We start from the raw sequence: 27603 nt of genomic DNA on the forward strand, positions 1-27603 counted from the left end.
GTAACCACATAATATTTTTATCCAGGTCTTCTCTCCCCACTTGTTTGCTGCATTACAGCTAATATTAGATTGTAAATACAGGTAACATGGTCAGATTCTTATCTTACATCAGTTTTACAACAGAGTAATTCCATTGGCTTCAGTGGAGTTACTCCTGATTTACATTAGTGTGAGATCAGAATCAGGCCTTCTTTGTTCTGTAAGGAATCCAGCAAATTGTAGGTCCTCTGTACATAATTATATAATCAGAAGATTTTACACAATAGCATATGCATGTGGAATACTAGACCCACATAATAAGGTAAAAAAACAAACAACAGACTCCAAAAAGCTCTGTCTAAGATTTTATTAGATTTGTTTCCAATATGCCTGTATTGGAAGATTAGGAGACAAAAGGCACAAACTCACATTAAAGAAACAACAAGATAATCTAATTAATTCTACAAAGTGTATGTTGTAAAAGGAATAGCACTATGAACCAATCAAAACTTGTCAGGGAGTCCCAGCAGGGGCTGTAGGAGGATAAACCCAGAAAGGTGCAAGTGTGCTGGGAGTACAGAGTGTCACTGTGGCCTTCATCAGGTAAACGCCAGCTAAAACATCCCAGCCCATGGGCCTCTCCACCAAGGCACCTGCTTCCGATCAGAACTGCAGTGTTTAAAATCCAACCAGGGGACCCAGTTTGGATCTGAAGAGAATGTGACAGCACAACGATCCCCCTGGAACAAACAAACATCCGATCATTAACCCCTCCGGGAGCCAGCAGGTTTTGGGTTCTTGCCAAAGCCAATACAAGAGATATACAGCACACTAATACAATCAGTGAAGATTGTTACATTTCGCTATGCTCTCACTAGTGGGAACCAAGGATCAAGACTGCCCTTGAGAGAGGTCTCTACAGGATCTCTCTATCCCAACTTCGAGGAAAACTTTCACTCGGGATAAACGTGAATTTTTTTTTAAATCATGTATTTAGCTTGCAGTTTCCTGCATTTTTTCCTGGTAATTACTGCTAATCAGGAAAGCTCTGTGTTTAAATAAGAGCTTTCACCCTCATACACAATCCTTTTCTGATCCCGTCTTTAGAATGTCACAATCTGTTTCCATGGAGATGAAATGTCAGCTAGAAAACCTCTTGGATAAAAAAAACAAAAGTATCTAAGAACAATCGTGTTATATATTCTCAAGTTTTCCCCAAGTGTAAGAATCCCTCCTTAAACTCTGCTGCTGACAAGATGTTAACAAGTCAATGTGTTAATTCTCAATTAAAATATTCTAGATTGAGGGAACTCTAGTAAGGGGCGTACACTCCTGGACTCTGCTTCTCAAACCCCTAGAGAAATAGTGCTACAAAAACAACTTTCCTGGTCCCAAGTAGTCTTGAAGATTAAGGTTTAATATCTTAGACTATTATTTAATAATGAGCTGGTTTTACTTCTACTTCGTGAGTATGCTAAAATCCACATCCCAAAAACCCTCTGAGGTCACTGAGAAGGATCAGCCAGAGTTACCAGTACAACTCAACAGAGCTTATTGCACTTAGACATCCGTAAGGCAAAAGAACAGACTTACCCCCCCCCCCCCCAAAAAGGGAGAGGGGGAATAAACTGCCTCTTGACTGAAAACCAGCCTCTTCTGCTAGAGCAAGCCCTGTGCATCTTTCCCCTGCACTGAAAACAATTTACCCCCACACTTTCATTCAGCATGGCCTGGGACTGATTCAGAATCTACTAGCTGATGGAGGTTTGTAAGAGGCTGAGTACAAGTCAGGCATACTGCATGAAGCCAGCATTACTTAAAAAAAAAGTGGGGAGGTGGAGACTGTAACATCACAGCTGCCTTTGGCATTTACATTTCACTTTACTTCAACCCAATACAGATAAAGGGAATGAAGTTTGATTACATAGCTGCTGGTGGAAGCAAGCCAAACACTGGCCTCTACCAATCAGCCAGGAAAGCCCTTGTTTCTTCTAGTCATGTTTCCTCATGTATTTAATAAAGTAATGTTTGTTTGATTCTGTCCAGCTTATTTGATTGTCTAAAGCTGAGATACCACCATAAGGACACAGACTAAGAATGAGTCCTGGAGCTGTTTTCTGCCACTCAGCAACATCCTTTGCAACCCTCGGAAATCACAATTGTCTTGTGCAGAGATTGCTTGGTCTTACATCTTGCCTTTTTACAGCATAGTTTGCCTTGCTAAGTTCTAGCAATTTCATAATGGGGAGTATGCAGAGAAGTATTATTGCTGAACAGCAGCACAAATCCAGGCACCTGAGCGTGATTGGATACGGAGATTATTTATGCCTATCAGCATCACAAAATTCTGCTTGTCCTGGGACACTCATTTTCTTTTTATGGGCGAACAAAACAGTGTTAGTTTTACAAATTATGAGCAATCATAATAAAGGCCAGTCCAGTAGATTGTGAGATTCATCAGGTATGTTATCATAACAATTTTAAAAGGCTGATTTATACACACAACTATAAAACACCACCATAGTTCCAAGGGCCAAAGGAAAGACACCTATCTAGACAAAAGATGCATTCAAGGTCTCAGCATTTGCACATAAAGGATACCTGCTGTTCAGTCCCTTTAAGTTGTGTGTGTTTAGACAGACCAAGTAATGCTGTTGCAGTGGCCATGTATGGTGGTATCTTAACAGCAGACTTGACCTTGGCAACACAGGTGCATCTTGGAGCCTGTATGCCAGTAATATCGTGACTTCGGGAGCAAAAGTCAGAGCCTAGAATTCTGTGGAATAGTTTTGCACTCTAAAATAAATACTGACAATTCCCTTCTCCATAAATGGATACTCAAAGAATGGTGAAGGGCTGGGACAGGACAAAGGCAGCAGTTTATCCCAGTTTTGAAAACAAACAAAATAAATCTAAATCACCACATCACAAGACTAATTCAGCTAAAAATGCCACTTGGAAATCAAACTGGGCCACATGGAAATTGGTCTGAACACAATGAAAAAAGGAGGGAGGAGTCATAAATACAGCAATCTATAAGTCACACGTCTCCAAGGAGCTGCCTCCTTCACATACGTGCTAACATTGGAGTGCTTAGTACCAGACTGTCTATTTGCTCACAATATTAAAGGGCATCTAGAATTAGCTATGGGAGATTTAAAATCGCCTGCCGATTGGATATAGAAAGGTGTGATCCAGAGATGGTCCATTGGTCAAGAGGGTGGGGTCTCTGGGCCTTCCTGCTGACTGTCTTGCAAACTAGAAGAAAGAGACAACAGGAAAACATTTAAAAACCATTTCTGAAATTAAATGTGCCAGTAAAGGTGCAATATTGACAGCCCTGAAGGAAAAGTCCTTCATTTAGCAACAGACTGAATCGAGCATAAGCAGTGGCAGGACAGGCTACTCCATTCTGTCCCATCAACAAGCCTCGGATCTAACCTAGCGCAGAGTTCAATCCAGAGTCTATCTGCACAGACTGCCAAAGAGGACAATTTATAATATATTTATCTAGCACCTTTCATCCCAAAAGACCTGTGGGACAAGGCCACCAACTCATTTCCAGATGGGATGGGGTAGGTATGGAAGAGGGAGAAGCTGAGTATGGGGTTAGGTAATGGACAGGAACTGAATTTAACTAGCAACTCAATCAGGGGCTAGCGGAAGGGAAGAGGGAGATGAAAGTTGAAGCTGTACCAGAAGCCCAGAGACTGAGCCTGCAACTCCCAGATCAGCCAACAGTTAGTATGGCAAGGGAATAGGAGAACATTCAGGCAGTGACAGCAGAAAAGGGAACACAGGGCCACCAGGGCCCAGTGCCACATCCCACCATGGATAACCCTTCAAAACATAGCCAGAATAGGGGAGCCACACTACACCAGAAATTCCTCCGATGTTAGTGCCTTTAAATTTCTGATCTTTTTACAGAATGGGAACCTTTCCTTCCTTCCCCTCACTAACTCCCACCTTAGAAAAAGTGTACAAAACAAAAACCTACCCAAAACTTTTTTATTAAAAGTAAACAAAGAAAAAATTGTGGAATTAACATGATGCTGGAGAACATTCTCTTCAGTTTGCTTTTTACATTCTTATCCTTTTCCCTGAACCTGGGTCTGTCTTGTCTATTTTGATTGTTTGCTCATCAACGCACAGACCATTTTCTACTCTACATGTGTATGGTACCCAGAACAATGTTGGGCAAAGGGAAGTGGAAGATTTTCAGGAGAGGTGTATCAAGGAGGCAGGGTAGGAGGTTAGGTTCATTATGTTAAAGAAGGAAGGGGGAGGGCTCATAGGAAAAAGAATGGCAAAGCTATGATTTTAGTTGGCTTGAATTTTTTAAATTTAAATTAAGATTTGTAGCTATGGGTTGGAACAGAACTAATACGTCTCCAAAGAAATCGGGAACAATTTAAATATTAACAGAGTGAGATTAAGAAGATATGCTTATCTTCCTGCCCATTTGGCTTGCATGTTGAACATCTTTCCCTTTGTGTATCTTACCTTTTTAGACTGTATGCCCTTTGGGGAAGGTACTGCATCTTGCTGTTTACAAAGCACAGAGCACACTGTGGGAGCTATTGCCATCTAGATAAATAATGTACAGGCAGCTTGTATAACCTTCTATGCTTTTTTCTCTTGATCACTAGTGCCTTTCAGACATTTAGCTTCCACCATTTCCCCACCAATATTGCAACAGTCATGGATAAAAACATTGCTTCCTATCCCACAGCCACTCAAGTTTGCTTCATGTCAGCAGTACGGAAGTATAAAAAAAGTTGTCCCCATCACCTGTACATTTCCTAGAGCACTGGCACAAAGTTTGGCCAACAAGGAAAAATTGAAATATGCAAATGCTTGTGTCTCCAAGGATCAAAGTACTACAGTTAGCATGTCCACAGTGATGCACACAGAGACAAGACAAAAACAGAAGCTTAAAGAAACATCTATATCATCCTTCTCTGTCCTGTGACCATGGATGTTGCCCCAGGCCTTTGCCCATTGATGAACATTGTTCCTGGGCACAGTCCAGGCCAATACACCCTCAAATGTCCAAAAGGGCAGGGCTGCTGGACTCAAGCTCATTAATTATTTGAGACTATTGAAAAGGCCTCTAATAGGGTATTAAAGTGATGGATACATTACACAGAAATGAGGCATCAGTGTAACTTTGTGTTTACTGTGCTAATATGATGCTTTCCTTAACACCTTCCTTGTGCTCACAAACAGTTTAAAATAATTCTGAAACAAGACAGTAAACTCAGTTGGCATAGTGAAAAGTGTATTCATTATCAGGCAAAATGAGCAGCTTTATAGATTTCTGACTCGCACAATTTCTGTACTGACTCCATGCTGAATCAATTTGATTTTTGCTCTAAATGGCATTGAATGTCACAACAAAATGTGAGACAGATACTCTGGGTACATACAGTGCACAAGGAGGAAGCCACATTAGTCATCTGCAGCTGTCATTCCTTTCACGGGATCTTTTTCTCTCATCTGAAAGAAAATAAACATCTTTAGCTATTTGTTCCAACATATGCTGGTTAATCGGCTTCCCCGTCAGCTCCACATCAAAAAAGGGTGTGAGGGTGAGAGTTTCTCGGCCTCAGAGGTAAAGCCTCACATCCCTGAAAATTGTCCTAATTTAAAGCAGTTTGTAAACACAAGTTGTGCAGGTCCTGAAACCATTTCTGGCAAAGCTACAGCCCCTTTTAAGGCTCTATTATCCAAAGGCCAAAAGGCACATGGTACTACAATCAAGTAAATTTTGAAGTGTGAAAAAATTAAAAGGAACATTCGTTACAAGTGTATGAAAACTCCAGCACCAAACCTACATTTCTCAAAGCAGGGCCCACCGCGCCCCCCCCCCCCCTTTTTTTTAAACACACACACCCCGTACCTAGAGACTGATTTTGCTGATAACTTACTGAGACTCATTGAGCTGAACACTCATTAGGGTAACAAGTAAGAAAATATCTTCATTTATTTTAAAATAGTCAGTAACAGATCTTCTAAATTACCAATGAAACCAATAAAAAAGTTGTCCCATAGCAATACAAGGAGTCTGTGCTAACTAGGAAGCCAGAACTCAAAGAAGCTGACTCTACAAGTCAGATCCAACCACCTAATTCACCATAAGCAGCATGACCTGTGTGGTAAGTGAGCGCATTGCATACCATGGCCAGGGGGCAGGCCGCCTTTTCCCACCCCATCTTGGGCTTAGAATACAGATACTGCCTCACAGCCCACACCTGCTCTCCTCCCACTTACCTCATCCAGCTGTTTCTTGGTCTCCTCCTCCATCCTGCGAATGTCCTCCATAGTCAGATCAACCCACTTATCAAGCCAGCAAAACAATTGCCGGTGGAAATTTGTGAAAAGACGTTTCTCTTGCTGCAAAAAACAAAGGTGAGGGAACAAACAACTTAAAAAGCTCAGCAAAAAGAATCCCACACAATTCAGCATGCTGCACAATATGTTTACAGTCAGTTAATGTGCACTGTCATAAAGATGTGTGCACTGGGAGTTGCTACAGGTCTAACCTCAGTGCTTGCCATTTTGTTTTATAAGGGAATGGGATCACTTTGCCTAGCATAGGAAAGCTGCAGGGGGGAAAAGAAAGAAAAAAAATCCAACTATTTCTGGTTCATTATAATTGAAATGCCCCTGTTAGAGAAGCCATGGATGTTGTGATTTAGTGTTCTAGATTTTTAAAATGTCTATAACTGGACCTTTTTGTGTTCTTGCATACAGCCAGCGGTTAGGCAATAAGGTTTATAGTGGAATTGGCTCACCAGTCTCTTGAGACTACATAATAGGCTTAAAAGAGAAGGAATTAATTAGAGTTAGTGATTTGACATGCAGTTATGGACTCTGATTCCTCTTGTTTAATTTGAAAGTCCATCAGCACTGTCAGATTAAAGAATTTTGGGGCCCTGTGCATTATGAGAACTGCCCACCCTCACCTTATCGGCCCCCCAGCGGGATGCGGGTCCTGCCTTTGAGGGTGGGAGGCCCTGGTGGGATGGATTGTTGGGTCCTTCCCCCTGTGGTGTGTGTGTGTGAGCGCAAGCCCACCCCACACTCACCCCACAGCAGTGCCAGTCCAGTGGGGCTGGCTTGGCTCCCCCCTCTGATCCATTAGCTCTCGCTACAGCATCCAGACAGGGCCCTCCACCTACAATGCCCCACCTCCTTCCTGGCCCTGGGTTGGTGGGTTTTTTTGGGGGCGGAGGGGTGCCCTGCACAAGATGGGGACCATGCACATGTGCACCAAGTACACATTGACTAATCCATGCCTGCCCATCAGATCACTTCCATTCCTGGTGTAGGAGGCATCTGTTCAGTCATTTTGCCTTTATGTTCTATTCCTTTCCCTTATTTTCTGCTGTGTCTACTTAGATTGTAAGCTCTTCAGGACAGGGATGTTGTTATTGCGTTTGTTAGGTATCACACCCACTTTGGGTTCTTGATAAAAAAGCAGCACTGAAGAACAGCATTGACTCGCCCTCATCTACCTTCCTGCATGGCTGCTGCAACTGGAGACTGACAATTCCTGCCAAAGTCAATGGAAACATAACGGAATCACCCAATGTCTTGAATCCCCAAAGAAATGCATCTTTTCCAAGTGCCTCATCCAGTGACCTGCAGCTGAATTTTCATTCATGAGGCTAGGAGAGTGCAATCCATTCCTTACATAAAGAGAACGCCTCAGTTTGAGTGTGTGAGTGAAATTAAGTAAGCGTTCCAGATTTGTTTTTTGAACAACATTGGTTTCAAGGAAGGAGTTATGACCTGGGCATCAGGACTAACAGGGCAGGACAGGAGAATCATACTAAACACACTATTGAAGTAAGTGTGGGGGATTTTTTAACTCATCCTTGACCAGTTACAAGCACCTGAGGTTATTTTAACTGAAAGGTTTGAGTTATTTATTATGTATTATCCAGTAACATCAAAGGCGACTTAGCTGCTGTGCTTGCACATGCACTCGCACAACCTGTCCCTGAGGAGCTTATCTGAAAGACAAGACACTGATGAAGAGCACAATGTAAGGCGCTCCTTTGTTCATGGTTTGTTTGTTTTTTTACTTAACAATTGCAAGTCCCCTGGCAAGTCAAGTCATTCTCAACACCAGAGCCACATTTTTTGGAGAAAAGTGTGGTTTATAGAACCTAATTATCCAAAGGAACCCCAGACAGACAATAAGGTGGCCCGAGGGCCACATCTGGGTGGGGAAATTATATGCAGGGCTGGGGTAGGGGGTTGGAGTGTGGAAGGAGGTGCGGGGTGCAGGAGGGGGCTCAGGGCAGGGGGTTGGGGTTCAGGAGGAATGCAGGGTGTGGCGGTGGCACGGGGCAAGGGGTTGGGGTGCAGAGTGTGGGAGGCGGCTCAGGGCAGGGGGTTAGGGGTGCAGGCTCTGGCCCGGCGCCACTCACTTTGAGCGGCTCCAGGGTGGCAGCGGCGCACAGCCAGGGGCCGCAGGGACGTGGTGCCGGCCATTTCCAGGAGCGGCACGGGGCCAGGGCAGGCCGGGAGCCTGCCTTAGTCCCACTGCGCCACGGGGCTGTCAATCCCACAAGCTGGATTGAAAGCCCTGACAGGCCCTCCACTGGACTAAGGCAATGGAAACACTAAGGCCTTACAATACATTATGTTTCTAGTCAATTTCACAATCTGGTTCCTATGTTTAAGTACAGTTGCAATGTGTAGCTTATAAACAGGGCAAGGGAAGACTTCTTCAAAATATCATTTTTTTTTAATTTAATAGGCATTTCCATGATCTTAGGTTTTATAAAAGTAAGTTTTTTACAGGAACCTAAATATTAAATCAAATTTGGCCTGACTTTCATTTAAAGCTGCATTTTGTACAGAAGATTCTTCTGGGAGTATTAAACACTTCCTGCTTTTTTAGATGTGAGCAATGTGCCTCTTAGAGCCAAGCTACCGTCTGGACTGGGGTGTGAGTCAAAACAAGGAGATGGCTTAAAAACCAAAGAGCAATATATTTTTCCATTAAATATTCTTTTTTGCTGCTCATTAAAATTACAGAATTTTGAATTTAATAGAGGAAGTGATTTATTTATATTTAATAGTGAAGATCCATATTGTAATCATGATAAGAGACTCCAAGGTCACATGCAATTGTTGGAGGAGAAGTCCCTTGGCTTTGTAATTCATGGCATGTGAAGCGTCCATATGTAGCCCATTAATGGCAGGTCCTAGAGACACAGTGCTTAATTGGTTTAGTTTTCAGACACATAACCAGGATCATAGAAGGTGTTCCTGGGTACTCTGCCTAGAAGGGCTGTCATATGTGGCATCATAAAGAACTTAGTCACACGTACTAATTCACTCAAAAAGAAGTCGGCAGTTGAAGTTTCTTTTAAAGGGCCACAGTTAACTGAAAAAAGAAAAAAAAAAGAAAAGAAAAAAAGGTTACCTACCTCTCATAACTATTGTTCTTCGAGATGTGTTGCTCAGGTCCATTCCAATTAGGTGTGAGAGCGCCACATGCATGGTCGTCGGAACGCTTTTCCCCTAGCAGTATCCGTCGGGTCAGCGGTGGAGCCCCCTGGAGTCATGCCTTCATGGCACCGCATATAGGACCCTGCTGATCCGCTGCCTCTTCAGTTCCTTCTTGACGGATTACTCCGACAGAGGGGAAGGCATGGGTTTGGAATGGATACGAGCAACACGTCTCAAAAAACAACAGTTATGAGAGGTAGCTAACCATTTTTTCTTCAAGTGCTTGCTCATGTCAATTCCAATTAGGTAACTCCCAAGCCTTACCTAGGAGGTGGGGTCAGAGTTCATGGAATCAATGACTGAAGCACCACTCTCTCGAATGCTGCACCATCCCTGGCATGCTAGGCAATAACATAAAGGGAAGTGAATATGTGGACCAAGGGTCACGTTGCTGCTCTACAGATCTCCTGGATTGGGACATGGGCCAAGGCGGCCACCCGGGCTCTGGTGGAATGCACTGGTCAGTGCGGGAGCTGGGGCCCTCACTAGGTCGTAGCATGCCCGTATATAGGACGTGATCCTTGATGATATCCTTTGGGATAGGGCGACCAGATGTCCCGTTTTTAAAGGGATAATCCCAGTTTTGGGGACTTTTTCCTTATATAGGTGCCTATTATCCCCCACCCCAGTCCCGTTTTTTAACAGTTGCTATCTGATAACCCTACTTTGAGAGGACACTGGGAGGCCCTTCATCCTGTCCGCCACCAAGACAAACAGCCGGTTTGACTTGCAAAACGGCATTGTTCGTTCAATATAAAAAGCCAATGCCTGCCGAACATCCAGGGAGTGGAGCCTCTGCTTGCAGCTTTTACTGTGGGGCTTCGGGAAAGAGACTGGGAGAAATATGTCCTGGTTGGGGTGGAAATTTGATACCACCTTTGGGAGGAATACCAGGTGTGGTCAAAGCTGCACCTTGTCCTTGTAAAAGATGGTATAAAGCGGGTCAGATACGAGGGCCTTGAGCTTGGACATTCTCCTGGCTGAAGTTATCGCGACCAGGAAAGCCACTTTCATGACAGACAGAGCAGTGAGCATGTCAGTAAGGGCTCGAACGGAGGCCCCATCAGCCTTGAGAGTACCAGGTTAAGAGCCCAAGCAGGGGTCGGCCGCCAGATTTGAGGATATAGACTGTCTAGTCCTTTAAGAAAACGTCGCACCATCGGGTAGCAAAGACAGAGCGGCCCGCCGCTCCTGGGTGCAAAGCCAAGATGGCGACCAGGTGAACCTTTATCAATGAGCGTGACAAGCCCTGCTGTTTCAACTTTAGCAGGTAGTCCAAGATAAAGGGAACTGAAGATTGCATTGGAGGGATGCGGCTCTCTGAGCGTGCCACTGTCCACGGTGCCGTCTCCTTCGGGACACATAGGAGTCCACCTCAGAGTCTGACTCTGAGGAATCCGAGCATGGTGACCAAGGTGTCACCATGCACAGGATCGGTGCTGGGGAGAGGGAAAGTGGTGACTCATCATTTCCGGTTTACCCCTGGATGGCACGGGTGGTCTCTGCTGCTTCAGGGTCGGCGATCTCTCATGCTGGTTGGGAGAGTGTGGCCCCATCAGGGCTATGAGATCCATGGCTGCCTTGAAGGTCTCTGGTATGGAGGGAAGGTCTGAATCCTCCACTTGGCCCTTCTCCAGAGGCACTGCACATGACAGGCCCCTCTTTGGGCCTGGAGTCAACGGTGCCGGCTGCTGGCCCAGTGGCCCAGCACAGGTCGTACTGCTTTAGTTGGCTCACGCTCAAGTGCTGTTGAAGGGGAGTGCCCCCTGTCCATCTTCCTGTGCTTCTTACGTGGCACAGACGACAGAGCGGTGCTGCAATTCTGCCCGCAAGGCAGCCTTCCATGCCGGAGAGTGCCAGTCTTGAGGGTCTCTGACCCCAGAGTCCTTCCTCTGCACTGCATCTCTGAGAGAAGCCAGTGTGCTGCGCCCTGATGCCAAGGAGCCTGGCTGCAGGGTTGCTTCCATCAGCAGCAGCTTCAACCTGTGGTCCTTTTCTTTCTTGGCGTGGGGGCAGAATCCACCACAGATCTTGCACCTGTCCATTTGATGGGATTCCCCCCCCAAGCACTTTAGAAGGACATGTGCAGATCTCCTCTTGGCATCGGCTTCTGGAAGACCCCATCCGGTTTAAATCCCTGGGCCTGAGGCATGCCCCGGCCACAGAAGAGGGACGGGAAATAGGGTAGAAAACTCCTGGTAACAAGGGTTCAAACTACTCTAACACTAAAACTATTATATTAACTATTTGCAGGTAAATATACAAAAACAACTACTAGAAGATCACTCGAGACAAGAGAGAAAGAGAACGCTCCAACGACCGTCACTGGCAGTACGAAGGAACTGGAGAAGCAGTGGGTCGGCAGGGCACTATATGTGGCGCCATGAAGGCGCGACTTGAGGGGGCTCCACAGCCAACCTGACGGGTACTGCTAGGGGAAAAACCTTCCGATGATCGTGCATGCGGCATGCACACACCTAACTAGAATTGACATGAGCAAGCACTCTAAGAAGAACAAAATAGTCACAATGATCTGAAAGATTTCCCCCTCACCATTATTACAGTAACACTGGGTGTCACAACTAAAACATAGTAAGTTATTTTTCAGTTGGTTTGCTTCCTACATTTGACATGACTTTGCATATAGTCAGATTCTCTGGGTCGCTGATATATCTGGTAAGTTTCTCCTTTAGTTTGCTGTATGAAAGGGCCACACAGCAATAAGGGAAGAAATTAATCTTATGAATTCAGAAAATGTGACTATAAAAACCACAAGAGCTGCCGGGGGACTCAATCAGATGTAGTATCTGAATCAAGTTAACTAATTGTTTTAAATGAACAATATTTCAAGTGAAGGGTGTCTTTCAGGTGACAAGTGGGATCAGGTAAAATGATGTACTGAACTGATAGGAAGTGGGTTTCCACAAGACTTGTTGCAGACAGACATGAATTTCTCCATTTTCCTTGCCATCCCGCATCAGCACCAGGTTCAGGGCCGGATTAAACTTTTGGTAGGCCCCGGCACCCAGAATGTGGCTCTGCCCACCGCTCAGTCCTGAGACTCGGCTTGCGCTGTGCCTGGAGGCCCCTCCCCTACTCTGTCTCTTCCCTCCAAGGCCCTGCCCACAGCCCACACGGGGAGAGGAGGTGGAGAGGAGCGAACAGGGGGTGAAGAGGAGAGGGGCCGGAGAGGACCAAGTGGGGCCTCGGAGGGAAGAGGCCAAGTGAGGGTGGGGCCTCGGGGTGGGGTCGGAGAGTGGGGCCACGGTGCCATTGAAAACCCGGTACTGATCAGGTTCACTTACCTTCTGTATAAAGTTCTCAACTTTATTTTGCAAACCCCACCACTTGAACTTGACTGTTACCAGTTTGTAGGCACACATGTACGGACAATCTGTCTGTTTCCCCAGCTCTTTCTGCAAAGATACAAGGATGTTCATATGACGAGCTTAAATCAGAAACTCTGTAGGAAGCTTTTTCTGGGACAGGACCCCCAGAACTAGTAGCCCACTCGTTCAGTACACATTCATAAGACCCTCCACTGACACAGATGAAGACAACACCTCCTCCCTTGTTTATACAAATTAACACCCCGAGCTCCACACCCCGACAACCACACTCCAGTCACGAAAACAGATATGATGTGCTGAGGTCTGTGATCCACACCTTCCAGTTGGGGCCCAGAGGACCACGTCCAGTCTTGACAGATTTAAATTTTGCTGGGTCTTCTTCCTGCTTGTAATCCTGTTGTAAATATAAACATGTTTAGCCATAAGAAACAAATCTTGGAGGAGAGGTTAATGTCTAGAGTAACTCTAAGTCCTTCTCAAGACCCACTTTTTCCATTAAGCCTTTAAGAAATTGGCCAAGGGAAAAAACAATTAACTCCCCCATGCTGTACATTAACCCTAGCTGAGTAAGAGTATCAGAAAATTGACGTTACCTTTGTTACCCCCACCAAATCCACTAGTACATTATGTATGATACTAGTTTCTAAAGTTTTCAAGACAGGGTTCACATTATCACCTATAACGGGAGGCGACTAGAACACACGGCTGTTGTAAGAAATAACGTACATAGCACTCTGATGCGGAGAGACCTTGTGTATTTCTAAGCATCAATATTGGTCAGTGCTATACAAACAGCATCACCACAGTACTCGTTTCAGAATGCACGCCTTCACTTCCCTGCATCATAGAGAAGATGAAGACACTTTGTTTAAATCCTTATTTAAAAGGTCAATCTTCCAAAACAATTGCTTTGGGATTCAAGTTCCTTATTACTCAGCCAAGAGATTAAATTTATGTATTTCTAAATCCCATGATTTTTTGAGGGACCAATTAATTATTTTAAACACTTGGTGTTGGCAATACTCCCAAGGAGACAAATTGCAAAAAAGCCAGGAAATTCAAATTTTAAGTGTATTTAGGAGCAGAAGAGCAATTGAGATGTGGCTTGCTCTTTGTGCATATTACAAGTAATAGCTACAGCCTTCGGTGACCAAAAGAGCCTTTACTCCTGGCATCACTGCAGAGCCAATATAGCCTGGGAGAGCAATCTGAATTGTTCTGGAGCAACAGACTAGTCCAGTTCCATTCAGAGATCATTGATTTACACCAATGTAACCCCATGGGAGATATGGAATTAAACCAGTATCATGCAAATCAGAGTTTTGCAGTAGGTTTATTACTAGAAATAACGCACAACCACCATGAAACTTCAGTTGCATTTTGATGCCAGTCTAAATTAGAGAAAATACCCTTCTTTACTGCAGTTAAGTAAGTTTGACTTGAAAGGATTGAGTCACTAAATGGGGAACTGCACCATGCCATATTTACAGATACTTTTCATTGCAGAACTGTACCTTAGGTTCCTACAGTGACTAACTCTTCCTACAATAGGATATTAATTACATGATCACACAGTACAAATGTAGTAATATAACATGCTAGGTCTGTGCATCTAAGTTACAGGAAGAAGGCAGTTTAAACAAGGTAATGCAACTTATTTACAGTCTTACTGATGCAGCATTAAAAAATAACTGCACTTTTTTCTTTCTATTGCTTTGTGGATAGCATGTCACCAACAGTATTGGAACCTTATAGTACACTAGATTTAATCAGCATATTAGTAAAACTTTAGACTTGATATTGAGGTGAAGCATTATCTATGGATTCAGATATTGAGTTTCCTTACTTATACAATCTCTGAGACCTGTTAAAGTGGAGTTAGTTTAAAAGTGAGGGTCAGGAAACCTAGTGGTAAGCATTGCACATGATTTGGATTCTTGTCTTTCTGGATTTGACATACCATATTATACATATGGTATATACCATCAGAAAGCAAGTGAGAGAAAGGAAATTAATGGAAATGATTTAAAAGTGCATAAAACTTGGGAAACATTTTGAAAAATGTTAATTTAATGTTCACAACCATAAATTACCACCCCTTGGCATTACAGCCATTAAACAAATCACTAGCTGCCATAGTATTTGGGCTAATTTGGACCACTTCCCACTCCAACACACTTTTTTTTTTTTTTTATTATTAAACAAAAAAAAGGGTACATGGATCCAAGTGTTTAAGAACAGTCTCCTCCACCCCACCCCCATCTTCCCTCATGCTCATGCAGTCCTCTTCTCTTGCTTAACATCACTCATATTTCAAAATACCCAGATAAACGCACCTCAAACACCCGTTCAAAGAATACTTTGCATGTGTAATTTCATGCCTTGGATGTGACAAGTCATTTCTGGGAATTACACTTGGAAGGTATGTGGGAATTATGAATTTTTTTTGTGCATGGTACTAGAGTGTGCGTACGCGCGCGCACACACACACACACACACACACACACACACACACACACACACACCCCTGATATGTAGATACAAGCTATAATTCCATGGAAGGGTTCTGGTGACTAGACAAGCCACAAAGGCAGAGCTCATGGACATTTGCTGCAAGAACCTGAGATGGAATTGATTTATTACTGTAATTTAAAGGCCCTAAAGATCTGAATATGGTGTCCATTTCAGATTATTGCATTTGTTATACTGAAACAAAAACAACTTAATTCTCTTTAAAAGGTGAAGATACTGAAAAAAAGTTAATGCGAGGCATATAGCACCAGCCAACCAACCCCATAACCTTATTTTGTGAATTTCTTCCAATTTCACCTGTCCTCTTCTCCACTGTCTGTTTTGTGCTGCTTTGAAATCCAAGCTCTTCAAGACAAGGACAATGTCAGTCCTTGCTAAGCAAAGTGCTATGGCCAACTACAATGCTATATACAGATGAAGAACACTTAACTAGGCATTTCTACCAAGCCCACTGTTTTAGTATCAAGGCACTGGATACAAAATTAAGAGTTACATCAAAATTGTCCATAAAGGACCCAACTGTTCTCCACAGTTTGCTTTAGCCCTCTGCTACGCTGAGCCAGCGAGAGTTAAGCAACTACCAGGCTGTGTGACCTGAAAATAACCCACAAGGACATATTAGAACAGTACCGAATTGGTAAACAAGGCTATTCCTTGTAGACAGTTAGCAAAGCCATGTTAAATAGACTGGAGCCCTTGATATGTAGGCCTGTACTGTTAGAGAATTAGAAGTAGGTACTAATTGTATTTGCCTGTGTTTACCTATATCTTGTTAGAAGTTTAACAATGTGATCTAATTAGCTTATAAATGCTAAACTTCTGTTCCTGTCTATGATATTTCATTACTATATTCCACTGATTCAGAGATCAAAAGGGGATACGGACACATAGATAGAACTTGTGGTGTAATAATATCGTCTTTATTTCTCTTTGACGTTTGTAGTAATCTACCTATGAACTGTTTGAACAGTTAATTGCCTTATGCTAATGAATACAACTAGTTATCCATGTATGCTTAGGAAATAGAGATTTACTTCAAAGCAACAATGTACATTACTTATTCTTGATCCACAGAATGCCTGCTGTGATTATTTGCTGCCAAGAGGCTTATCAGCTGAATTTCAGCTGGAAAGGAACTTTCGGGCCTGATCCTTACTATCTCAGATTTGCTTAAAACTTTGTTAGGGAAAGTAAGCTTAAATCACAAGACCGAGGTCTCCAGGTCTCTTCTGGATTAGCACTGAAATTCGCATGGAAGAATTTGAACAAAACTATGCACACGGACTGCCTTTTGAGCTATAGCCTATTGAACGGATTCTAAAAGGAGTTTTACGAATCAGCAGCTTCATCATCTCTGCTATGAAACTGACATAAGAACATTATTCATATCTGTATATATAATGATCTTTTAACCACAGTAACTCTCTTTCTTTTCTTTTTAACTAAATCTTAGATAAGCTTAGGATTGGCTTTAAGCATGCATTTGGGTAAGATCTGAAATATTCATTGACCTGGTAGATAATGTGTCCGATCTCACAGGACTGGTAGAACTTTACATATGGTAAATAAGGTTTTAAGTAACCCTCACTATATATCAGACTAGGCTGTCTGGGTGGGAGCCAAAGGCTGAATTGGTTAAAGGGAACGGTGTTTTAGCTTCTTGGTAACCATTAAGGTGTTACAGAAGCTGCTTGGTTACTGGCTTGGTGAAATCTAATTATAGTATAAACCACCAGTTTTGGGGATTATCTGCCCTATGCTTTGTAGTTTGCCCTGATCAAGCATTCTTAGTATAGCCCCTCCAGCGACCATGGTCACACCCCCACTAAAAAAAAAAAGTCTCTCCTTCCCATCTCACACCTTGTCTGATTATCTGCAGGGTCATGCTAATTTTCATAGATGAGGTTTGTATGAATCTTCCTTTTGTAATACTAATGCCATTACATGAAATACTTTATCCACCAGCATACCTTGGAGAGCACTTGGTTCCGATCTGCAATGTCTATATAAACTGCTTCTACATTCTTCCATACGTCTGGCTCTAGTTTATGAACCTGCAGTAGAAGTGGGAGACAGATTTGTAATTCAAACCATCTACATATCATTCCCACTCCAAGTTAGAATGGAGAACAGAGATAAAGATCTGAGCACCAAGCACCCACTACCAGGGTAGTCACAGTTGAGGGCTTCATCAGTTAATGCTGAAACATAAAATCAACTAAAGAAAAGAGTAATTCAGAAATGAAGATGCAAAACCCAACAAATTTCTGCACAAGAGTACAGTTTTAATAAGCATCCATTCCCACCCAGAGCAAGCAAAAGGGAGTCTAATCATAAGGGGCATAGTCTCCTTGCTAGCCTGACATGCGGTATGTTAATCCCAGGAATGTGAAAAGAACACTGAATTCAAAAACAGGACAAGCAACAGATCTAGCCATTTAATGCCACAAAGTTCCTCAGTGAAAGCACTTACATTCTCCTGCATTCCAAGGTCCGGTTTGTGCCAGGTTTCGATTTTGATCAGAAAGTCATCTTTCATGTACTCATTCTGCCATAAAGAAAAATTTTGGTTACCTGTTGGGATCCAAGAGACTAACATGATCTTATTGCTGATTGACGGATTATAGCATCAAAGTTATCAAACAGTTACTCCCAGACCTGGGACCAAGGTTAGAATGCAGTGACAATGGGATTTCAAATTTCTATTTGTATGTACATTTCTGAAAGCACCCAACCACTGGTGGCCAGGTACAAGATTAGGTCAAAGCCTAAGTTGTCCATACAAGACACTTAAGTCTGATACCCAGAGCATTGGAGCTTGCTATCTATTTCATTTACAGGGTGTTTTATTTTTTTAAAGAAAGGAATGAAGACTCAAGGGAGGAAGCCTGTTTAACAGAAGTAAACCAGACACTGCCAAGTACAGCTTTGACTAGATCAGGGGTAGGCAACCTATGGCACCTGTGCCGAAGGCGGCACACGAGCTGATTTTCAGTGGTACTCACACTGCCCAGGTCCTGGCCACCGGTCTGGGGGGCTCTGCATTTTAATTTAATTTTAAATGAAGCTTCTTAAACATTTTGAAACCTTATTTACTTTACATACAACAATAGTTTAGTTATATATTATAGACTTATAGAAAGAGACCTTCTAAAAAGGTTAAAATGTATTACTGGCATGTGAAACCATAAATTAGAGTGAATAAATGAAGACTCGGCACACCACTTCTGAAAGGTTGCCTGCCCCTGGACTAGATGATAGATGTGGAAGAAATAGGGCAGAAGTTGGCTTTTCAAAGACAAAATGTGGATCCAGAACTGGATTCAAACTGTCCTTGGAAACATGCACCTTGCTCTGCACGTAAGCACTGAAACCAGACAGTCCAGCATGCAGAACTTTCACCACAGCTACTTGAATTTCTCCTCCCTAATGAGCAAGAGATGTCAGTTTCAAGCAATGACTGATATGATAGGAAAAGAGGAGCCACTATATATCCTTGGTGGGTGGGGTGGGGTGAGTAAAGACTAGTGAAGCACTTGGTATATAAAAGGAGTTAAGGGATTCAGAGGGCAGGTTACTCATGGGATCATGTTGCCCAAAGGCAGCAGGACTGGATAGACTTGCTCTATGGTTTGTTCTGAAAGATGCAAAGTCAAATGCCACTGCAGTAAATAAAGAATCATCTGTGTCATTTAATATATCAGTTTGTGAGGAGATGTTGAGACTCAGTTCCTCATCCATGTAATCAGCTAACTGAGAAAGTAGCAACTCCACTAGCTCAGGTCAGAGACTTCCCTATACATATACACAGTGCCTTGTACCAGACAGATTTACACACACTTTCAAGCACAACAGATCACTGATAAAAGCAATACTTACTGTAATAACTGCTCCAAGAAACCAACACATGAAAAGAAAGAGATACATTACATTAATGAGAAAGAAAAGTTAACAGTTGCAAACCACTTCCACCCAATATCAGCAACAAGGGGACAAAGTCGTTTGAGCATTAGCCTGCTAAACCCAGGGTTGTGAGTTCAATCCTTGAGGAGGCCATTTAGGGATATGGGGCAAAAATCTGTCTCAGGATTGGTCCTGCTTTGAGCAGGAGGTTGGACTAGATGACCTCCTGAGGTCCCTGCCAACCCTGATCTTCTATAATTCTATGAATTCTGGAGAGTGCTCCTAGGCAGCTGCCAGTTTCATTGAAGGAAGACATCCAGTTTTCCTGTCAGCGTCTAGTCTGTCAAAAGTAAACTTGCTCCACCCAACTCGAAACCTTCTATAAATTCTCACACATGGTGAAACCCAGAACACTACTAATTATGTACTGCCACTGTTTGCGCCTGGATTTCATCCAGTTAGATGAGAAAATGGAATAAGTTTGATCAGCTGACTGCATTTTACCAATCATTCTTCACCTTGCAGATAAGCCTCTCCCCAGTTCTGCAACTGAACGAATGCTAGATTTTAAGCCAATGCAGACCTCATTACTCCTGCATGTGGTAACTGGAGTCTTTGCCTTCTGCATCTCTCCTGCTTGTGGTAATCAGACTCCTTGGATAGCAAAGCTCAATTATTCATCAGAGAAAAATCAACTAAAGATCTTGTAACAGCCATAGACCATTCTATCTTGTGCCCTCAGGGACTGTCAGTATTTCGACTATAAAAATAATGATTTCCACTGAGTGTCACAAGGCTGTAAAATTGGACACTAAAATGTGATTCATAAGGTCTACACTAAGGAGAACATTTAGTCAAACCAATACTTTTTTTTTTTGTTTTAAAAAGGGACAATAAGGACATAAGAGGTTTGAGGAGTGTCTACTACACAAACCTGGGTACTATTATAGTAGGCATACTGGTCTAACCAGTAAGTTTCCATATTTAACATATACAGACATTTACAATTATTATAACTGCATATGTGTTATATCTGCTCACACACACACAGATCAAGTGGTGACATGTATGTGATAAATTGCATGCATTTATTTAAAAGATTTTTGATGGCATTCGTCACCATAGTCTCCAAGCACCTCACATCAACACATTTAATGCCACAACACTCTTGTGAGGGAAATATTATCCCCACTGTACAGCTAGGGAAAGAGGCACACAGAGTAAGTCTATGGCAGGGCTGAGAATTGCACCCAGGTCTCAAATCCCAGTCCAGTGTCTTATTCACAAAACCATCCTTCTTTATCTTAACATACTCCTCTGTTCTGCTAGGACTTGGACTATTTTAAATCTCTGAGCAGGTCTGGAGAAAATCTAATAGAAATGTTTCCATCATTTAAAACAGTAAACGAAACAGCTGTTTGGATTTAGACATTCCTTGCAATGTTTGCAACACAAAAATACTTCAGCACTGTTAGTACGGAACCAGAAAGTGAAATCCCCATTCATTGTCCCAGCTGAATGAAAGGCAAAGAAGTAAACAGCATAAAATGTGAAAAATAAGTTTTAGATAAGATTGTTTTGAGTATCTCAAATTTTTATTATTAATAACACAGTTAAGACTTTTTAGAAAAAATATTTTTAACATGATAGTGTCCCTTTAAATTTGCTTCCTATATGTATGAATGTAGAAAGTGGCCCAATCACCATAGTATCTAGTACCAGCCAGGGAAGCCTCAGTATGTCTACACTGCAGTTAAACACTTGCAGCTGGCCCATGTCAGCTGACTTGGGCTATGGGGCTGTTTAACTGCAATGAGGATGTTCAGATTTGGGCTGAAGCCCAGGCTCTGGGTCCCTGCAAATGGGAAAGGGTGTCAACTGACATGGGCCAGCCACTGAGCAGGTCTACTCCGCAATGACACACCAATGAGGCTTTGTTAAGCTTGAAAAAGCTGACCGGATGCTTCTGCATTACCACTATGACAGATGACCACTGGGTTTGAACGTCCAATGAAACAGACACGTGAAGTATGTTTTCTTTAATTTGTGACCATTTCAATACTCACTTCATGTATTTTGGTGTTCTCAAGTATGTGAAATAATGTCCACAAGTATAAAGCTCCATACCCTGCACGAGTGTCTCTATATATCCAAAGCTCTATATGTTTGAATTAGGGCTGTCATGCAATTAACTAAAAAAAATTAATCACAATTAATCGCAGTTTTAACCACACTATTAAATAGTAGAATACCAATTGAAATTTATTAACTATTTTGGATGTTTTTCTACATTTTCATACATATTGTATTTTGTTGTAATTGAAATCAATGCATATATTATTTGATTACAAATATATGCACGGTAAAAACTATAAAGAAATAGTATTTTTCAATTCACCTCATACAAGTACTGTAGTGCAATGTCTTCGCCCTTAAAGTGCAACTTACAAATGTAGATTTTCTTTGTTATGTGACTGCACTTAAAAACAAAACAATGTAGAACTTCAGAGCCTACAAGTCCAGTCAGTCCTACTTTTGTTCAGCCAGTCACTAAGACAAACAAGTTTGTTGATATTTACAGGAGCTAATACCACCCTCTTATTTACAATGTCACCAGAAAGTGAGAACAGGCATTTGCATGGCACTTTTGTAGCCAGCATTGCAAGGTACCTACGTGCCAAAAATGCTAAACATTCAAATGCCCCTTCATGCTTCAGCCACCGTTCCAGAGGACATGCTTCCATGCTGACGATGCTCGTTAAAAAAAATAATGCATTAATTAAATTTGTGACCGAACTCTTGGTGGGAGAATTATATGTCCCCTGCTCTGTTTTACCCGCATTCTGCCATATATTTCATGTTATAGCAATCTCGGATGATGACCCAGCACATGTTGTTCATTTTAAGGACACTTTCACAGCAGATTTCACAAAACACAAAGAAGGTACAAATGTGAGATTTCTAAAGAGAGCTACAGCACTCGACCAAAAGTTTAAGAATCTGAAGGGCCTTGCAAAATCTGAGAGGGATGAAGTATGGAGCATGCTTTCAGAAGTCTTAAAAGACCAACACTCTGATGTGGAAACTACAGAACCTGAACCACCAAAAAAGAAAATCAACCTTCTGCTGGTGGCATCTGACTCAGATAATGAAAATGAAAATGCGTCAGTCCGCACTGCTTTGGATTGTTATCAAGCAGAACCCTTCATCAACATGGATGCATGTCCCCTGGAATAGTGGTTGAAGCACGAAGGGACTTATGAATCTTGTGGCACGTAGATATCTTGCGATGCCAGCTGCAACTGTGCCATGAGAACACCTGTTCTCACTTTCAGGTGACATTGTAAACAAGAAACGGGCAGCATTATCTCCTGCAAATGTAAACAAACTTTTTTGTCTGAGCGATTGGCTGAACAAGAGGTAGGACTGAGTGGACTTGCAGGTTCTAAAATTTTACATTGTTTTGTTTTTGAGTGCAGTATTTTTTGTACATAATTCTACATTTTTAAGTTCAACTTTCATGATAAAGAGATTGCACTACAATACTTGTATTAGGTGAATAGAAAAATACTATTTTTTTTATAATGCAAATACTTGTAATCAAAAATATAAACTGAGCACTGTACATTTTGTATTCTGTGTTGTAACTGAACTCAGTATATTTGAAAATGTAGAAAACATCCAAAAATATTTAAATAAATGATAGTCTATTATTTAACAGTACAACTAATCATGATTGATTTTTTTAATCACTTGACAACCCTAGTTTGAATGTAGCCTTGCAAACACAACATCAATACATGCAGTTTATCACCTATTGAAATTAGATTTCTTTAATGTTTTGTTTTATAAATGAGGATTAGAACAAAAGGGATAGAGAAAGGAAAAAAACAAGGAAATTTAATGCAGAAAAAGCCATTAATGAAATGCTGCAGCTAAAAATTTAAAGTGCAAAGGTCAGGAAATTGTAAATATTGGTTCCCATAGCAACTGTACCTCTGCCAAAGGATAAATTTAATAGCATAAAGAGTAACCCCAAATATTACATAAACACAAGGAGATCAAGTTACTGTGGGAACAATAAATGAAGAATAGATGATCTGTCCATTGAAGTTCTCAACCATAATGTTGCAGCAATCCTTTTTCCACACGGATTTTAAATATTGTATCCCATAAGAGTAAAAAGGGATTGTGTCATCTTCACGATCCACCTCAAGCAGATTTCAGGGCACCATCCCGAAGTTCAGTAGTAGATTAACTCTGCATTTGCTAGCTGAGATTTTGTATTAAAAAGTTGCACACTATTGCTTTTGCAAGGAGACCCATAAAACATGCCGCTCTAGTGGCAATACACCAGTATCTAGCTGTACTTTCAGTTCCAGCTTCACCACCTTTGATCTGTCCTTACTATTGGAGGGATCATTGGGCCAATGATGATACTGTTCTCTTCAAACTGCACTAAGCAAAAGATAACCAGATCCTCCCCAGCTCCTCTCTTACACCATCTCCTTCAGAGTACATAAATTTCTCTGTCATGCATTTGCTGCCAAGCCACTTGTATGACTAGAACTGTGAGAGGTCATTCTGTGGTTCTCCCACTACCAAGTCTATTTCTCCAAACCTGCAGTATTAGGATCACATCAATTTCTTACTTCTGCCCCTTCTCACACCCTGCCCCTAACCAATCCCCAGGCTACTTAGGATTCCCTGCTTATTAGCAGGAACTCTGCACTGCCACTGTAAGGTAGGGACATTTCTTTTAACTCCCCCTTAGCTCTAAATTCTCATTTTCCCAAACCACAGGAAGGGGTTATGGACTACAGACTGCAGGCAGCAGCCAAATCAAACTAACTGCCCCTCTTAGGGTTAAAAAAAAAAAAAAAAAAACCATCCCCATGGTACAGAACTTCCCCAGTACTCACCAGTCCTGCAGTAGGGATAGGCATTCCATGCTTTCTCGTGTATGTTCAGGGCTCCCTCTGGGGCCAGCATTCTCACAAATGACGGCACTTTGCTGCAGTTTGGGGGAGAAGAAGGGGGGAGAAGCAAGATAAAGAGTTTTTATATCCATATTCAATTGACTGTGACTCAGACACTGCTTGAGACATGCAAGGCACCCACCCTGAAATACAGATCCCCGTGCCCTGCATGTGTTTCCGTTTTCACAATTATCGTCTCTAGGATTGTTCATTGTTCTGTTAGTAGGATGCTCAGACACTGGATAAATGAATATGGGCTAGGTGCCAACCCTTCCCTGCCTTGTACAGGAGAGCAAAGGCACATCTGATGTTGAATGCAGGCTGACAACTTGGAAACATTTTTCTACCCAAGCTTCACCACCACAATGCTGGATAACAGTGTTATAATTAATGATCAAAACCACTATGGGTTCTGGATTTCCCAAGACAGCAGCCATGTTTATGATGGGAAGAGTCCGTTAGCAACACCTGGACTGTACAACTTGAGATGAGCTCTGATATTATAACCTGAAAATTAACTGCCAAAACCACTTAGCTCTTACCATATTTCCCAACTATTAGTCTGCTCTAATGTCCACGGCTCCACAGCACAACCGGTGCTACTTACTATTATTATTCAACTAATGGCTGTGATTTCCATCTATTCCACACTCAGCTATTCCACACCCCAACCTACCAGGGTGCAGAAAATGTCTGAGTTTGTCCGCCACAGCAGGATCTACAGGCTGCTGCAGGAAAAGATTTTACACCTGAGAGTCTCAAACTTTCACACAGTATGGACCACATCCTAATAAAGAGTCCTGTGGACGCCTCTCCTCACATCATCTCAGTTTCTATAAGGAAAGATCCCAGTGACAAACAGACATTGCTTATATGGAAAACTAAGGCTAGTAAAGTGTTTTATCACTGTTTTGCCTGTTTTGAAAAGAACAGAAAGACAGCATTATGTAATTTAATTTTAAAGCCCTCTTCCTATCCGCATGTGACACAGTGGCCCATTTGTGGTTCACTACTCTCTCAGGCCAGACATACTCACTACACCTAATACACGGTCGTCATAATCTGGAAATGAAAAAGGTGACATGTAAGATATCACTGGAAAATTAATAACTCACTTATTAATATTCTTGTGTGAGGTATGCACATGGTGTGTACAAAAAGCTATGAATACGTGCTAGAATTATATTTAAAATATGTTTGGCAAGCAATGCATAAGCCCAGTATGCCCTAGACAAAGATGTGTGTATTTGTCTGTCTGTCCACCCTGGTCATCATGCAGAGACAGAGAAGGTCTTTCTAGAGAGTACACTTATAAAGTCTGCGGACAATACCAAGCAGGGAAGGGTTGCAAGTGCTTTGGAGGATAGGATTAAAATTCAAAATGATCTGGACAAACTGAAGAAATGGTCTGAAGCAAACAGGATGAAATTCAATAAGGACAAATGCAAAGTACTCCACTTAGGAAGGAACAATCAGTTGCACACATACAAAACGGGAAATGACTGCCTGGGAAGGAGTACTGCGGAAAGATCTGGGGGTGATGGGATCACAAGCTAAATGAGTCAACAGTGTAATGGTTGCAAAAAAAGAAAATGTCCTTCTGGGATGTATTAGCAGGAGTGTTGTAAGCAAGACACGAGAAGTACTTCTTCACCCCACGCTGATTAGGCCTCAACTGGAGTATTGTGTCCAATTCTGGGCGCCACATTTCAAGAAAGATGTGGACAAACTGGAGAAAGTCCAGAGAAGAATAACAAAAAATGAGGGAAGATTGAAAAAATTAGGTTTGTTTAGTCTGGACAAGAGAAGACTGGGGACATGAGAATAGTTTTCAAGTACATAAAAGCTTATTACAAGGAAGAGGAGAAAAATTATTCTCCTTAACCTCTGAGGATAGGACAAGAAGCAATGGGCTTAAATTGCAGAAAGGGCAGTTTAGGTTGAACATTAGGGAAAAATTCTTGTCAGAGTGGTTAAGCACATAGGAGACTTTTAAGAGCAAGTTAGACAAACACCTGTCAGGGATAATAATTATCCTGCCATGTGTGCAGGGAACTGGACTAGATGACCTCTCAAGGTCCCTTCCAGTCCTACAATTTTATGATTCCATCTACATGTAAGGTGAACAAAGCTATCAAGCAGGGGAGAAGACAGCATGTCATCTACACCCCAGTAGGCAAGAGAAATTTTATCTGGGCTACAAAGACAGGAGGTCTGAACCTCAAATAAGTAATTGAATCAACTGATTGTAAACAATATTACTATATTAAAAAAAAAATCAAGCAAGGTCTTTTCTCAAAGCTAATGAGACACTGGTGATTTATATTATTGTGAAATGTATGTATTAACACGATACGAGGAAATATGAATTCTTAAGAGGTTCCCTCCCAGACAGAAAGGAATGTAGTTGTCTACCTGTCTCCAATTAAACTACGCAAGGTGTGACCAAAAACAATGGATGCCCCATTTCCATACAAATCAGCAAAGGGATCGGAAGTCCACAGGAAGGGAAGAATAACATGGGGTCATCCTGAGTCTGGAGACGAAACAGTAAGTTTAGGAAGCTATAAGTATTTAGGAGAAGCCATCTTGGCATCCATCTCTGGACAGACACCGAGACCACAGCTGTAGCAAGCTGAGAAAGATGGGTCCTTCAACCAAAGGCGTTGAAGGAATTGAAAATTGGTAAGGACCTTGAACGAAGACTGTAACTTGTTAAGTTAGGTCTTAGCCATTAGAAAGCTTATTTCTACTTTTGTTTGTAATGCTAACTTTATTTCTTTTACAGTACTTGGTATCATTTAACCTACGGTCCGCTTGTTGATACACTTGTTTTATTTTTACACTAAATCAACTCCATGCTGTGCTTGAAAGGAAGGATGTATTTATCCCCAGTTAAATTAGTAAGCTGTAATGTTTTTTCATCTCTTTAAAGGTGCAAACAAACTTTAATATATCTCTGAATGCTCCCGGGGACAGCTGATCATAGCAGAGCACAAGGTTTTGGGAAAATTTGGGACTGGGAATGTTTTGGGGTCACCTCTGCAAGAAGTAACCAAGGAGTAAGGCTATTGTGTTATAGGCAGGCTGCTAGGGTCAGAATGGTGAACCAGGGCTGCATAGCACACACTCAGGATACTGCATGCTTGTATGCAGTCTGGAAGCATTCTGACAAGAGAACCACACCAGGAAAGTGTCAACTCCTCACTGGTCAGGATTGCAGCCCTGAGAGTGACACCTCTAGCCCCATCTCTTCTGTTCCTTTCCACACCTTGGTCCTCTGCAAGTGTTTGTCAATCTCATGCTGATACCCTGGGATATGTTGCTCC

The 27603-nt window shown here is 42.1% G+C and overlaps 1 protein-coding gene across 1 annotated transcript in view; it reads right to left on the reverse strand.

Moving 5' to 3' along the window:
- Positions 1-331: 331 nt before the first annotated feature.
- Positions 332-27603, reverse strand: part of PITPNA (phosphatidylinositol transfer protein alpha) — a 45187-nt gene continuing 17915 nt past the window's right edge. The window contains exons 3-11 of the mRNA XM_054008046.1: positions 24218-24309; positions 19272-19279; positions 17866-17940; positions 17363-17446; positions 13177-13254; positions 12816-12926; positions 6253-6375; positions 5409-5478; positions 332-3237 (exon numbers count right to left, since the gene is read on the reverse strand). Coding sequence (XP_053864021.1) covers positions 5431-5478; positions 6253-6375; positions 12816-12926; positions 13177-13254; positions 17363-17446; positions 17866-17940; positions 19272-19279; positions 24218-24309 — 619 coding nt within the window. The 3' untranslated portion in view covers positions 332-3237; positions 5409-5430. The remainder of the gene's footprint in view (positions 3238-5408; positions 5479-6252; positions 6376-12815; positions 12927-13176; positions 13255-17362; positions 17447-17865; positions 17941-19271; positions 19280-24217; positions 24310-27603) is intronic.

This window comes from Malaclemys terrapin, chromosome 18, assembly GCF_027887155.1.
Source record: "Malaclemys terrapin pileata isolate rMalTer1 chromosome 18, rMalTer1.hap1, whole genome shotgun sequence".
NCBI lineage: Eukaryota > Metazoa > Chordata > Testudines > Emydidae > Malaclemys > Malaclemys terrapin.